This window comes from Chamaea fasciata, unplaced genomic scaffold (assembly GCF_029207755.1).
Source record: "Chamaea fasciata isolate MVZ Bird 193981 ecotype frontalis unplaced genomic scaffold, bChaFas1.0.hap1 SCAF_7, whole genome shotgun sequence".
In the NCBI taxonomy this organism is placed as follows: domain Eukaryota; kingdom Metazoa; phylum Chordata; class Aves; order Passeriformes; family Sylviidae; genus Chamaea; species Chamaea fasciata.
The window spans coordinates 11,491,587-11,506,088 of NW_027094092.1; the positions used below are offsets into that span (position 1 = coordinate 11,491,587).

The 14,502-nt window shown below is 40.6% G+C and overlaps 1 protein-coding gene across 3 annotated transcripts in view; it reads left to right on the forward strand.

The window, feature by feature from the left end:
• The first annotated feature begins 635 nt into the window (after positions 1-635).
• The window catches only part of TRIM66 (tripartite motif containing 66), a 42,405-nt gene continuing 28,538 nt past the window's right edge, over positions 636-14,502 (forward strand). For 2 of the 3 annotated variants that reach the window (XM_066187566.1, XM_066187568.1), the window contains exons 1-3: positions 636-870; positions 9,180-9,283; positions 12,941-13,088. In XM_066187566.1, the coding sequence (XP_066043663.1) occupies positions 9,275-9,283; positions 12,941-13,088 (157 nt within the window). In that variant the 5' untranslated portion in view covers positions 636-870; positions 9,180-9,274. Of the gene's footprint in view, positions 871-989; positions 1,027-9,179; positions 9,284-12,940; positions 13,089-14,502 lie in introns of all 3 variants that reach the window. The other variant, XM_066187567.1, reaches the window with a different exon arrangement.

Sequence of the window (14,502 nt, forward strand, 5' to 3'; positions counted from 1 at the left end):
AAGGCAAAGGAGAAGGGCTATTCTTGTACAAGGTACAGGCAGAAAAAGATTTGAGGGTAGAGGAAGGAGAGAAAGAGAACAAGGCAGTTATTGCAAGTAATGTCTCCTTGAAATATTTATGCTCAGTCATAGTTGCCCTGAAGTCTGAGGGACCTCTCTGTAATAAAAGACTGTTGAAAAAAGCACTCCATTCCTTTTTATGTATCCTCATTTGACCTCTCAGCCCTTCCTCTCCTCCTTTCTGTTTCCCAAGTGGAAAAGTGAATTTCTACCACTTGCTGATCTTAGATGAAGTGCAGCTACAGCTTCTCATGAGTTGTTAAAATATTGGATATTTCTTTAAGGTGGATTAGGAATTGTCTATAGCAAAATGGAATAAATACTAGTTTATTTCTGTATTCCTGAAGTTTCTCTGTTTACTTCTTCATTCTTGTGTAGGTAAGGAACTTCTGTAGGAAAGAGCAAGACTAGAGAAAAGAAATAATGAACAGCCGTGGCCCAGTAAATGAAGTGAGACACCAGGTGCAGAGACTGAGTTAATCTATGAGCAAGGAAAGCAGCAAACCCAAAACATCTGTGTCTCTTAATTAAGCCAGTGACTGAAACTGCAGCCACTGTAGGTCAGGCAGGATAAATCTGTGAAGTCTTCTGCCGGCATGATGTTAAATGTTGCTCGTCTTATCTGCCCTGATTGCTGAGTTATGGGCAGTACAATTCCAGTTTTCAGTGTCATCTTTAAGTTAGATTGTATGCAGGTGCTGGTGGCAAACTGTTAAATGCAAGTGCTAAACCATTTTAGCTGAGCAAATGTAAAATATTTCCTGTAGGAAAAGTGTGCTCCATACTCACTATGAATTCCTCAAGCAAAATGTAAGGATGGAAAAAATGAATGTCATTCTGATATTTGTTGCAAAAAGAATATTTGAACGTGCAGGTTTCTGTATGCTTTACTACAAGCAGTACTCTGCTAACATAAAACTCTTTTCTAGTTTGTTTTTTTATATTGAAGTTGCTGAGAAGCTGGAGGTAAGTGGGGCTGACATTTGATGGGGATTGGTGTGGGAACTTTTATTCCTGTGTGTGTTTGAGGTGACTCATGAATAAAAGCCCTGAGGTAGCAGCCAGAGCTCCTATGGAAAAACTGCTTAGCCATCAGAATTGATCCATAGCTGTGCGAACTGAGAGTTTGGGAGTAATTTGAGTGGAAAAAAGAATTTATCTTTGTGTGGTTTGCTCCTACTTTCCTATTTTTATTCCTTGTCTCTCTGTAACAGAAAATCCACGTTCTCCTCCTCTGCAGATCTGCAGGTTGTGTTTCCAGTCTGTTTACTGCATGGGAAAGAGTAATTTTCAAGAGAGGGCTTGAGTAAGAAAAAGAGAATGTTCTCATATCTCTTGAGATGAAAATGTCTCAGATGAGGACTTTCCCAGGCTCCTGCCTGTGTGAGCTGCCACCCGTGGTGTGATGTTGGTTCTTGCGTCCTTGGGTCTACCTCTTTCTCAGGAAGCTCTAAATACATTCAAAACCAGATTCACCCAGGCTCCTGTGTTTATCCCTCCTCCCTGAACTGGAGGTGGATGCCAAAATAAATTACCTCAAATCTGCAAATCTTCCTCTCTGTAAGATATTCAATGATACAAATTCATTCAGTGCTTTAAATGTCACCAACACATTAATTCCAAAAGTAGCCAAATGGGGACCTGTATAGGTGCATTGCTGGGAGAAGTCCATGTTTTTGCAAGACTGTCTCAGTTAAGGGGTTTGATGGCTTGTTTATTTTTTTCTTTAAAGTAAAGAAAAATCACAGGTAATTGCTGCTTAATCACAGTTAGGACGCCTGAGAACAAGGCAGGTCAGAAAAGGTGTACTGAAACACCTTGCAGATTTCTGCTAACTGATATAAGCCCTGGAATTCTTAAAATTTTGTGGCCAAATGGTGTAATTAGCCTAACCTGTGAAGTAGTGTTATTAGTAGTTGCTCAGCTTTGTAAATTTCCTTGTGAAGTAGTGGATTTAATTGTATTATGTTTTTGTATTGAGCTTGTGTGTTGAGCTATTTTTTTCTGCAATATAATTTAAATTTTTTTTTTGCCCTTTTTGTATTTCTCTGGCTTGGATAACAAAAATCCTGGAAAACGGTGGTGTAATTTCTACCCATGTTCTCTGCATGAGTCAAAAGCTGTTCATGCTGGTACTATGTTAACTTAATGCCAAGAAAAGTAATAGGGATATATATTAGAGAAATGCAAACAGATTAGGTAAAACCAAGAGAAACCCAAATTTTTAAAGAGAGCAAATTTGGCGTCAACTAGTGCCAGATGTCCACTTGCAGAATTTTATTATTTCCTGCTGAAAATAAAGAGTTTTCTTCAGGTTGTATGGTAGCTGCTATATAGATATATATAACTGTGGATCATTAATTGTGAATGCTTGTTAGTGAGGTACATCCAAAAGTCAGCAAGGTGTTGGTCAGAGAGATCTTCAGAGGGGGGTTTATTTCAGGAAAAGGATTGAGCTCTAGGACTGCTTTGGCTCTGGGGTCACTTCCAGTATGAAGCTTTGGCATAGAAAGTGTGGAGCGCTGGTTTCAGGAGACTCCAGGTGTTGACCCCAGTGGTAATCTCGTATTCAGCCTGTTTTTAGGTTAAAAAAAAACCCCAAAAAAACAGACAAACACAGAACACCTACAGAGTTCTTAAAACCACAATATGGTTTACAGTGAGCAGTTTATCTGCCTTGGTAGAGCTGTGTTATCTCCAGGATACCAAATAACTTTGTTTTGATGCACTCATTTAAGGCAAGTGATGCAATGCAATGATCTATTAATTCTGAAGGAAAACCCCCTTTTGCTTTAATTAGAGCCACTTAGAACCATGTGCATGTTTTACCTCCAAAGAGGGAAGTAGAAAGATTATTCTGAAGAGAGAAACTGCTCATAATATCTATATTTAGTCAAGTTAAACTGAGTTTAAAGTTAGTCAACCCTTTGCACTGTGCTGTTTGGCTGCCAGATCCAAAAGGCAAGTGAAACAATGAGGGGTTTTAGTTATATAAATATGAAACTGCAGAGAGTGGGAGGTTGTCTTCGGATCTGTTTCCTACAACCTATAATTGGTCTTCAAGGAAATGTAAATTATGCCTGCAGCTTGAGCTGTAGTTAATGCTTTCTGAGAATAATTATTCTGATGGTTGTTGAAGGAAAAAGAGCAGAGGAATAGGTGCAACATGTGGACAGCAAGTACAAATGTGACGTGTGTAGTAGCTCCACTGTTTGTTTCTTTATCCTAATCTATTCTCATGATAATAAGTAGTAAATTATCTGCATTGATTTATTTCTGAGGCAGTCAGCTTGAGAGTTCTTTCTATTTAACCCTGACCAGACTGGAAGACCTTGAAACTAAAGTGTGAGCTGTGGCTTTTCCTGTACTTGGTGTCCATGGGTGGTGGAGAGGTTTCAATTGTCACTTCAGAGATGATTTCTGGAAACGATCCATAGCTCTGTCACTTAAAAATTAGATTGCTGTAGTATAGGCGGAGTAAAAACCTTGAAAAACCACTCAGAAATTCTAGTTCTTTCTTGATTTGTACTTTCACAAAGGGACACTCTAAGTGTTATTATTGCTGGTTCCAGTGCAGCGTGGCAGCTTCCATTAACAAAAAAGTGCTGTGGGATGTGAGAGATCCGAGCTGTGGGGAGCTGGGGCTTGAACAGGATAAGGCAGAACCTTGTTGTTTTCCTGAAAGCTGGTTTTGGATATGCCAGGTGTGGAGCTGGAGTGTCCACCCTGGGCATCTGTGTCTGGCTAATGGATCCACTGCCTCTGAAATTCCATTTTCCCCCAACCCTCTGTGGAGTTACTCTGGCTGATGGGAATGTGAGAATGGAAATGAACAGGGTGGCTACTGAAAAAGGGCTGCAAACTGATTCAGCCATGTAAGCATCTGCTTCTCAGGATTTTCAGGGCTCAGAGGTGCCTGTACATAAATAAACACAGCCACACACAGAGTCACACGTTGTGCTGGTGCCTTCTGTGGTGATGTTCAGATGCACAGGCCTCTGGGGATGGGGCTGAAAGCAGCAGTGGGGCCCTGGAAGGATTTAGATGTAGGACTTTTCCTCTGCATCCCTCATGTGCTGACACTTGGTAGGAGTCTGTTCAATACAATGTGATTGCCGGAGATCCTTCAGTAGCTGAAAAATACACTGAGAATGTCTTATATGTGGTTGAACCTGCATATAATTCTGAAGTAGGGCTTTATTCTGTGTATCACAGTGAAACAGGGGTTAAATCCAGCATTAGGGTCCTTGCTAGCCTTTCTAAACTGATGGTCATCTCTGTAGCAGCGAACTGGGATGTCATAAATAACAATTTCAAGTGCTAAACAGCAGGAGGCACTGAACTTCTAAAAGATAATTTATGCAAATGTTACTATCTCCTACCAATTTTATTTCCTTGCAAAAATAGGATGTGTCGACATCTCTGTCAGCTTTTTGCTACTTCTAGAGGTTTTGATATCCATACTGGCCTCCCTTTAGGCATCATGGTTGTACCTGATCTCCTAATATGTAAAGTGTTTTTGAGTCCTGTAATTCCTTGTTGAGTTGCTGTTCAGATCCAGAAATTGCATCATTCTCATACGTACAAACAATGAATCTCCAGGGCTTCTGACTGCCCTTCCCTTCACCCAGAGAGCTCTAATAATGACATCTTTTAAATGAGCTGCCTGCAAAGTGCAGGTTCTTAAACAGATTAACAGTGTTGTTTGGAGGCAGTGGTAAGGTAGGAAGGCAAGAAGAATATTTAGGTTATGGTCTGCAAAAGGTACTGTGGGAGTGAATGGCATTGTAAGACCTGCTGCTGCCTCGATTTGGAAAAGCTCCTCTCTTTCCTTCTGCTCCAGTCTGGGGATTGAGTGAAGACCCAGGCAAGAAAGGAAGTAGGATGCTGCTGTTCATTTTGATGATGAGATTTTTTTGGGGGAAAAAATTAGACCAAGGGAAGCTTTCAGAGGCCTGACTGAATCCTAGAGGCAAGGGCAAGAAAGAAGGCAAGAGGAAAAAAACCTCTACTCCTTGTAGTGACTCAGTACACCTTTCTTCCCTGCTGATCTGCCAGAATTACTGGCCAAAGAAGAGGAAGCAGCCCCAGGGAGAGGTGAGGTGACTTCAGTCTCACCACAGCACTGCCTGATCCCGGGGAATTCCTGTGTGTGCAGTTCTTACCACCCACCTGTCCCCCAAAACAGGTGACTCTGTGGGCAGCTCTCTGGCTCTTTTTCCAGAGCACAGGTAAGGGGTTTCCAGGAAAATCTGCCTGACTGGTGGTTTGCACTCTGAGCACAAGCACAGCGTGATGCTGCTTGTGGCTGTTTGTAAATACATATGTAATTATTTGCTTAATTTCAGGTTAATTGCTCCACAATTAGTGTTTCGTAGTGTATTTTTTATGCCAAGCTAACTTTCGATTCTTTGGGGAATTCATATTGAAAAAGATGGGGCATTTCCATGGAGCACAGGTTTTCATTAAGTGGAAAAGGTATCAAATAAACCCAATTGCCTGAACAAGCGTGATCTCCAAAGCCATCATGCTCAGGCAATCCCTCTTAGCGAAATGAAAATCTGTCTCCTATGCTTTTAATAAAGTTTTAGATATAGGATTCAGTATTAGATGTTTCTGATTAGCCCACCTGTCTTTAGGAAATTACTTCCTATATGTTGTTGCTGTGGTGTCCCAATTATTTTTCTTAGCTGCTCTTTTAAAAAAAAAAATTTTTTTTTAAATTAAGCTGAAAGCTCTTCATGCCTTCTGTTCATCTCAAGGGAGTTTTAGATTTGAAATCATTATAATTTACAGTTATTTGGATATTTAAGACACACTCTGACATTTACTGTACTTGGTCTAAAACAGCTCTGACCTGTGAAACATTCTCCATGTGTATCTCTGGAACAACACTGCTGCTGATTTTAGTAGCATAACTTGAATCTAAAACCTGGGAGAAAATTGTGCTGTGCCATCCAGGGCATCACTTTTAGATGTCCCTTAATATTAATCAGCAGTAATGCAATTTACCTTCAAACTGTTCTGTTGATTGTGTTTCTCAGCACATATGTAAGGGAGGCTTTTGTGCAGAACTGAAATCCATGCATGATTTATGTTTTCTAAGCATGAAAATAATTGAAGTTTTCTTTAAGGGTTTTTTTTTAATAATTTAAGAATGCTATAAAGATTGTCTTGCTTATTATCAAATGAAATGCATTCTAATTACACTGTATTCTATACTTCACTGGTTTGTAACAAATTAGCAGAGTTTAAAGCTCACGTGAAGGTGCCTGAGGCTGTAAGCATTCCATGAAGTATCATTCAATTGGTTTAATTTGATTTAATGTTCTGCATGAACTGAATTGTGTTGGGACATAATGAAATAGTAGCTTCAGTAGTAACCTTTTTTGCCTTGTGTACTGTGTCCATAGAAGTTATCCTTGCAGGGACAGAGCCCCATGCCTTTGTTTCCCAGTGAGCTGCTGTTCCCAGAAATGCTTTGTGTTGCCCACCCATACAGCCCGTAAGTGAGAGACCAACTGTGAGAGCTGTGGGTTTCTCACTTCAGAGAGTCACCTGTTGGCTATTTCCCTTTTGGTCCATTTGGAGAGTGTTGTGTAGCCTCAATGTGGAGGTTTTCTCTAGGTGTTGGCCAGATGAAGAGCTGGCAATGCTGTTATGGGAGAAAGGAGCTGGTTCCAAGTCTCCAAGGGCTCCAGGCAGTTCTGTGAAGTTGGGAGCTGGTTTCCTATTGACTGCACTGGGAATTAGAGCACGACCCCTGAGACTTATTTGAGAAGCTGCTTGCAGAGTAGGTATCTTTGCTTCTAGCATATCAATCAGAATGTACCCCTTTTTATTCCTGCTGCTGTTCCAGCTGTGCCACTGTGTACAGGGTTGGCAGGGAAACTTGTGGAGGGTTTCAGCTCCCAGGAATTAGTGCTGCAATTCACCAGTGCTTGTAGTGGACATCGTTTACAAGGAGCAGGAGGCACTGTCAGTGTAACACAGCTTGTCTGACCTCCTCCTGCTTTTACATGTCTCCAGAGAACAGAGATGCTAGCAGGCACCTAAAAGTCTCACACGCTGTAATTGGAAAAAGCTTGGAGAGGTTTCAGTGCCACCAATATAAAAGAATTGTGTTGTGCTAGGCTCTAACGTGTGAAAATGTGATTAGCTACAAAATCTGTAGGTAATTCAGATACTTTTTCAGCTGCATTCCTTATAGGAAGGATGCAAAGTAGAGGATCTGTTAAAAATATTTCTCCAGCTTTCTGCCGTCATGGGCATCTTTATCAGATAATTTTTTTAGCACCTTTGTAACTTCTGCCAGCAAACACCCTTAGACAAGGCTCAGTTTGCATGCCTGATGAGCAGAGCACTGGAAATTGTTTGTTACCCTTTCCCCTGGGGTGACTTGTGGCTGAGTAGCACAGTCACCTGTGAGCACAGCCTGCTCCTTCTCCTGTCCGCGTGAGCTCTCAGGGTTGTGTGAAATGTACAGTAAAATGAACAGTTTAGGTAGATTGTGGTCTGCTGCTTGGGCCCCAAAACCACAGTTCTGTTGTTAATGCAACCTTGAAAAATAGAAAGCACTTATGCTTTTGGTTTTATACAAGACTTGGGCTAAAGCAGATCTAAACTTCATGCAATAGGTTCTTGGGAAGGGATACTCTTCAAAGGAGATGTACCAGAACTCGGTTCCTTCAAAACATTTGTGAATGGAAATGAAAGTATTCAGACATTTGAGTAGTGCTTTTGTCAGAAGAGGAAATGTAGGAACACTCTGGGGTCTGTGTGTCCCTGCCAATGTAAAATGCTGTTGTTAAAGTTACATTAGCCCAGCTCTGAAACTGGGGACATTCAGAATTAGCATTCTGCCCCTGGCCAGGGACTGCAGGAGACATTCCCAAGGAGCAGTAATACCAGGCACCTGGTAAACAGGAGAGTCTCTGATAATGGTCTAATGTGAAGAGTAATAGATGACTTAAGGTTTAATTAACTTACAAGCCACTCTCCATGTGCAAAAATAATTTTGAGTTAAGGGAAAAAAGCACATTGAACATTGAATGTTGACACCGATCTTGCTTTAAAACCTTGCTTTAGGTGAGTTTAAACCATAGAAAATACTGTTGTTAGTTCCAAATAGATGCCTTGGCAAGGTGAGCATAGCATGGAAATTCTGTTCTTAGTAGAATAGAAAAAAACTTGTATTAAAAAAAAAAAAGATACCCCTTGATAAGGTGAAATAGACTGACACACCACCACCCTCTCTGAAGGACTGTTTTCACACCTACAGTGGTTTGCAGGAATGTGGCCAGAAAAATTCAGAGTCCTTTTACAAAAAGTCCCAAACCAACACAGACAAATATAATAGAGCTCCTAGCCCAAGAAGTCAAGGAATGGAATATCAGAAATGCAAAAATGCAGGTGTACAGTTACGGACACCTGCTCAAACTCTTGCTTCTCAGTCCAGGCAGACACTGAGATTGACCCCAGTGGTGCTCAGTTTTTAATGAAGGTGGATCCAGGTTCTGCTGTTCACTTTGCTTTTCTTTAGGGGAGACCATATTTTGCCACCACTGGATTTACTATAGTAATTTTCCTTATGCAACTTTTGTTCTCCTTTGTGTTTTTTTCTGACTTCCTGCTTCTGTCAGCAGCGTGTTACTCCTCCATCACTTCACTTGGATTGCATCCTGCACTGTAAAACTGATATTAAGGAGTGAGTGTTTTATGGTGGGGTAAAGCTGGTCCAGAACCACAGAAAATCTCAGAAAGCACAAGTAGATCTGGAACAGGGGGATACAGTTTAAAGCGCAGCTCAGTTTTAATCATCTCCAAGCCAGGTGAGAACTTGGACGTGCACATATTATCAATAAACATGGAAATGAGTCAACTGATATATGGTGTTTTCCTAGGAATTTTGTTGCTTTGTTTTTCTTTTCTATATATTGAACCAGGTCTAGCCATTTAGGGCTTGAAGAATGCCTTAGTTTCCTGGAACTGCCCATGTGATAAAGAAAAGTCTCAATTCTGAAGTGTGGTTGATATAATTTCCTGGTTCACATGGCTGGTGTGCATTGCTTTATTTGTGGTGGTTTTTTTTTTCTTTTTTTCTTTTTTTTTAAATTTAGGTATTCTTTCCTGCCCTGTGTGCAAACAGACCTGCTTTGCAAGGGATGTAGTTGAGAATTTCTTCCTCAAGGACTTTCCCACTGGTGTCTCAGCTATGGCAAAGGTAAGTGAAAGCCACTAAGTTGTGGCTTGTTGAAACACTGCCAGATGAGCACTGAAAACCCAGCAAACCTCCTTTTGAACAACAAAGATTCTCTTATAGATTGCTAATGCAGCACTGTAATTACTTCATTACCAGAGATGGACATATTGCCTTCACAGTAATTTTACAACTTTCATTGAAGAATGAGTTTTACTCTCTGTATTTTAAATAGTCCCCTAATTATCTGTGATAATAACGTATTAGGTAGGTACTGAATGTCTTGGATTCCTCATTGTACTCTTTCTGCTCTCAACTCAAAGTAAACAACTGTGGAATTGTTAGGATAGAAGGGATCTTTGGAGATCATCCTGTCCAGCCCCCCCGGCAAGGCAGGGTCACAGGAGCAGTGTCACAGGAACACTTCCAGGTGGGTTTAAATGTCTGCAGAGGGGGAGACCCCATGATCTCCCTGGGCAGCTGTCCCTGTGCTCTGACACCCTCAGTGGAAAGAAGTTCTTCCTCGTGTTGAGTGAGGTGAAATTTCTTTTGTTTCAGTTTATGGCCACTGCTCCTTGTCCTGTCCCTGGGCACCACTGAAAAGTGTCTGGCACCATCCCCTTGGCCACCACTGAGATATTTATATGAGATCCCCTCTCAGCCTTCTCTCAGCTAACCAGGCCCAGCTCCTGCAGCCTCTCCTCATTAGAGACATGCTCCTGACTCCTCATCCCCTTTGCTGAGCTCTCTCCAGCAGCTCCTTGTCTCTCTTGAGTTATGGAGACCAGGACTGAGGAGAATACTCTGCATGTGGCCTCTCTGGAGCTGCGTAGAGGGGACAATCCCCTCTCTGTACCTGCCAGCCACAGAAACTGGCCCTTGATTAAATTGTCACACCAACATCACCTATTAGGTCATGTAAGCAGTTATAATTTTCTGATTGTCTGTTTTAACGATAAAAACAGTCATTTCATATTGCAGTTTCCCACTGGGGAATGGATTCAAAGGAAGGTATTGGATTACTACTTTTGCCTTGAATTGGCATTGTTCATAGGTGAATTTAACTTCTGCTAAATACCCAGTGAACAGGCAGGACTATTCTCACAGCTTTATAGTTGCCAATAGTTTGGGTGTAGAGGAGAGCCAGGGAAAGTTGGGTATTGTTAAAAAGTCAGGAATGTTTAACCTAATCCACAGAGTGTTCTGGGGAAATAAAAATAATTAAGGCAAGCAAACTGTATTGGCATCTTCAGGTGTACATTGCTTGCAGAATGCAATATAAGTTGATCTAAACCAAGAAGGGGTGCATTCACATGCACTCTCCAAGGAGAGGAAGAAAATTTGTTAGATACTGCTGAGTTGTTAAAATGTACTTATTATACTGGGACTTCTTAATTACTGTGACTTGCATCATTTACTTTTCAATGGGAATTTGTGTAGAAAGTAAATCAAATGAGAATATCTAATGTCCTCAAAAGCATTAGATTTTTTTCAAACCATCCTTAAAAATGGTTTTTCTTTTCTGTAATCCCTCAGGAGTCCCAAGAGCAGATTAGTCATGCAGATTTCTCACTGGAGCATAGGAGTACCCTAGAGCAACTCGTGAACCTTCATAGTTTTCAGCTTGCTTTTTATTAAGTCAAATCATGTAGCTTTGCTTGCTTGCTGTGTTTAACCACTTCCATCACACCTCAAATTAAAGCCACCATTTCACCACCAGTGACATCAAAAGGAGAAGCAACAGATCATCCACCTCAGACACAGCTGAGCTGCCATCACTGTCTTTATTTTCCTCATATGCTCAAATGGGAGTCGGTCCAGGCTTGTAACAAAGTGTTTGGAAGCAGCAAGGTGTCTCTCAGTGTGTGGGAGTGAAGCATGAGTGACAGAATGTGCTACATGCCAGCAGCAGTTTCCAAAATACGCAATTCAGAATCTCTTGCCCAAAAGCCCATTTCCACACCATAAATAATGTAACTCTGGGAGCGCTCTGCAACTTAAAAGCGATGTTAACACAGTGCAGTGTCAATATGAATTCCAGTCAGACTAACAGCTGAACTGTTACAGGTAAACCTGTGTTTAAGCAGTTTTGGTTATGGCAGAGCATCCCTCAACGTTTTCCTAGGCTGGACCTAGGTGGGTACATTTTAGATCAGTCACTTCTTTTTTTATGACAATCTTTGTTCACCAAATTAAATATTCCTCCATTTCGGTTATTTAAGTTTTATTGGGCTTTTTTTTTTGTTTAAATTACTGCATGTACCTTTCGGAAAACATCACTGATAAGCAAATGGCTAAAACAGTGCATTGTCTTGCACAAACAATTCCCTCTCTAGACAATTAAACACATTTAAAACTTTGCTTTGTTGTCTTATTGTCAAGAATTGCCCAATCTGTTTGAGAAGGAATATTTTAAAACACTTGAGTAATGGCTTGATAAGAGACCTGTGAAATGCCAGACCCATGGAAGGAAATGATAAAATTTAAATTAATTTTAGCAGAACAAAAGTTTTTCTTCTTGTGCTGAAGTGAGTCAGAGCTTGACTCACTTGTGTCTCAGAATTCATGTGGATATGGGTGTTCCACTAAATGTTAAAGCTGTGATTTAAAACTGAGACAACCAGCCAAGAACTGCAGTAGTTCTTCCTTCAGATTTTCTATTTCCTGAGCCACCAGGAAGAGAAACCCTTCCCTTACACTCACCAGAACTTGCATCAGGGATTATGAGCTGAGCACAGGCTGCTGTATCCTTCTCTTTACCTTCCCCATCAAAAAGTTGGGATGCAACTATTTCAATTCACAGCTGAATTGAAGATAAGCTGATGCCCAGCAGAAAGGACACCTTAGGAAGTGATTTTGCCTTCTATTCCCATTTGCTTGAGTAGCCCTTGGTAGAAACAATATTGAGGATGTGTGTGTGTGTGTGTGTGCATAGCTATAGTAGATATTTTGTAGTCTTGAAGGGAATGCTTCAGTTTAATCAAGTGGTGGTAAAGCCTTTATGCTTTGACGATGGTAAATTTACATCACTGTGCTCACTCTGCCCGTTAGTACCTGTTTGTGGTTGTGGTGAGTCAAATACATGAATATTGGGAGTTTTGAAACAAGGTGTTTTATGCCTAGAACAAATCCTTTTTAAAAGGATTATCACTGTAGCTGTCTTGAAATTTCTCTTGAGTTCATTCTGGATACCAAATGTCAAATTACCCACTTCATTTTTGTGCTGCTCTATTCATTTCCCCCTTAGTGACATGCCCAGGCAGCGTGGCCTATATAGCAAAGGGCATTCCCTAAATTGCTGAATCAATAGAGAGAATACTTAATTAAGGTTTCCAGGTCTTCTCATATTCCTGTGCCTTGTGTTTCTAGTTCACCACATGTGATATCAAGATATAAACTGAGCTCATTTCTGGTCAGCTCTTTAGAGGATAGGAACTAAGCTTTTCATTAATAGTATGTAGGTGTCCCCACGTTGTTTTCTAGATTGACTCACCATTGGGATGTTTTATGTGTTTTTCTGGATGTTACACAGTTACAACCAGACTCTTAAAATAGCTTGAATTGCTTTGGTCTGAGGACAAAAAATATTTAGCTCACCAATCTGAATCACAGTCTGTAAGAGACACCAGTTTGCACAGCGGATTTGTTATGTGTGTATGTAATTGCTCTTTTTGTTCCCAGAGCTGCTCCATGTGCAAGGAGAAGAGACCTGCCCACAGTCTCTGTACAAGATGCAATAAGTGGTTGTGCAGCTCATGTACAGAGGAACACAGGCACGGCAATGAACCTGGAGAGCACTTCCTGCCTGTATCCCTGAAAGGCTGCACAGGTACTGGGGACACACGGGAATTGTCTTTATTCTTATCTCAGTTATTGAGTTGCAAAAGGAGCAGTTGCAGGCTCTATGCCACAGACACCAGGCTCTGTGTGACTCAGAAGGGTATGCATGTGTCAGTAAGAGATTATGTGATTTTTCTCCAACCTCAGGGCCATTGCCACAATCAGCGTTCCATGGTTTTGGAAAAAAGTTTGGATATTTGTATTTCACAGATAGGATCTTCTCCACATGCTTTTCCAATCTATGGAGTGATGGGGCAGGGTTAGAAGGGCTACAACAGCAACAGGCCTTGCCCTTTCAGTCTTTCTGTCCCAATTTGGGTAATTTCATTGAGGAAACCATGACAAAGCAATTCCTGTGCATAGGGACAAGGTGTGTGAGGGAGTCGCAGACAACAAAAGGCTGTGATCACCACATCATGTAGTGATGTTCCTTTCCTAAGCCTGGAATGAGAAATGTCTTTTGAGTGTACATGAGCAAGCACAAATTAGGCCCACTGGCAAATATGTCTCATCCCTGTACAATGGTGGTCTGCAGGAAGTATTGCCATCTCCTATTATTACTCATTATTTTCTTTACTTACATGTCAGAAATCTCCTGCAGAGTATGCTAACCTGAACTTATATAAGCAATTTTTAACTAAAAATAAGATTTTGTGCTTATTCTTCTTCATAAGGAAGATGAATTACAAAAAAAGGAATAAAAATAGCCCACTGATTATTCTTTTTATTATTTTTTCCTTTGGGATTTTTCTTGTAGAAGTCTAGACTCGCCATAGATAGGGTTTTTGTAGTGCTGGGTGGTCCTATCAAACAGAGTTTGAGGCACTTGAGACAAAATAATGCCATTGCTAAATAGAGTATAAATAAAATAAGTCCATAAGAATGGTAATAATAAAAAAGCACAAATTACATTTAAATGTTTTTTGGATCTTTTCTAGAGAATAATATAAACTGAAGTCCCCCAATCTCCCCTCAAATGTCCTGATTGGATGGACAATATGTTTTTCTTCTCAAGTTGGTGACAAGATAAGGACTGTGGTTTTGAGGCTCCAACTCTTTATGATTTCATGTCACTTTAGCTAAGATTACCAGCTCATATTGTTGACAAATACTGGTAAGCAATTATATGTTTGGCCTAACTGTGGGTTTGTGTGTGCCGTATAAATAAAAAGATGCAGACACACACAAACACGAGAGAGAATTTTAGTTTGATACTAAATTCCATGTGCTGAACAAAACACGAATGAGGAGCTCGGTGGTTCATATATAGACCAGTTAATATAGAAATTATTTGGCATGTAATTTGTGCTTTTTAAAAATGTTATTATTATTTATGTAGGTTGTATCTATTTTGGACATAGCAAATACTAGGATATACTAGAACTCAGACTGTTGTGTGTTTT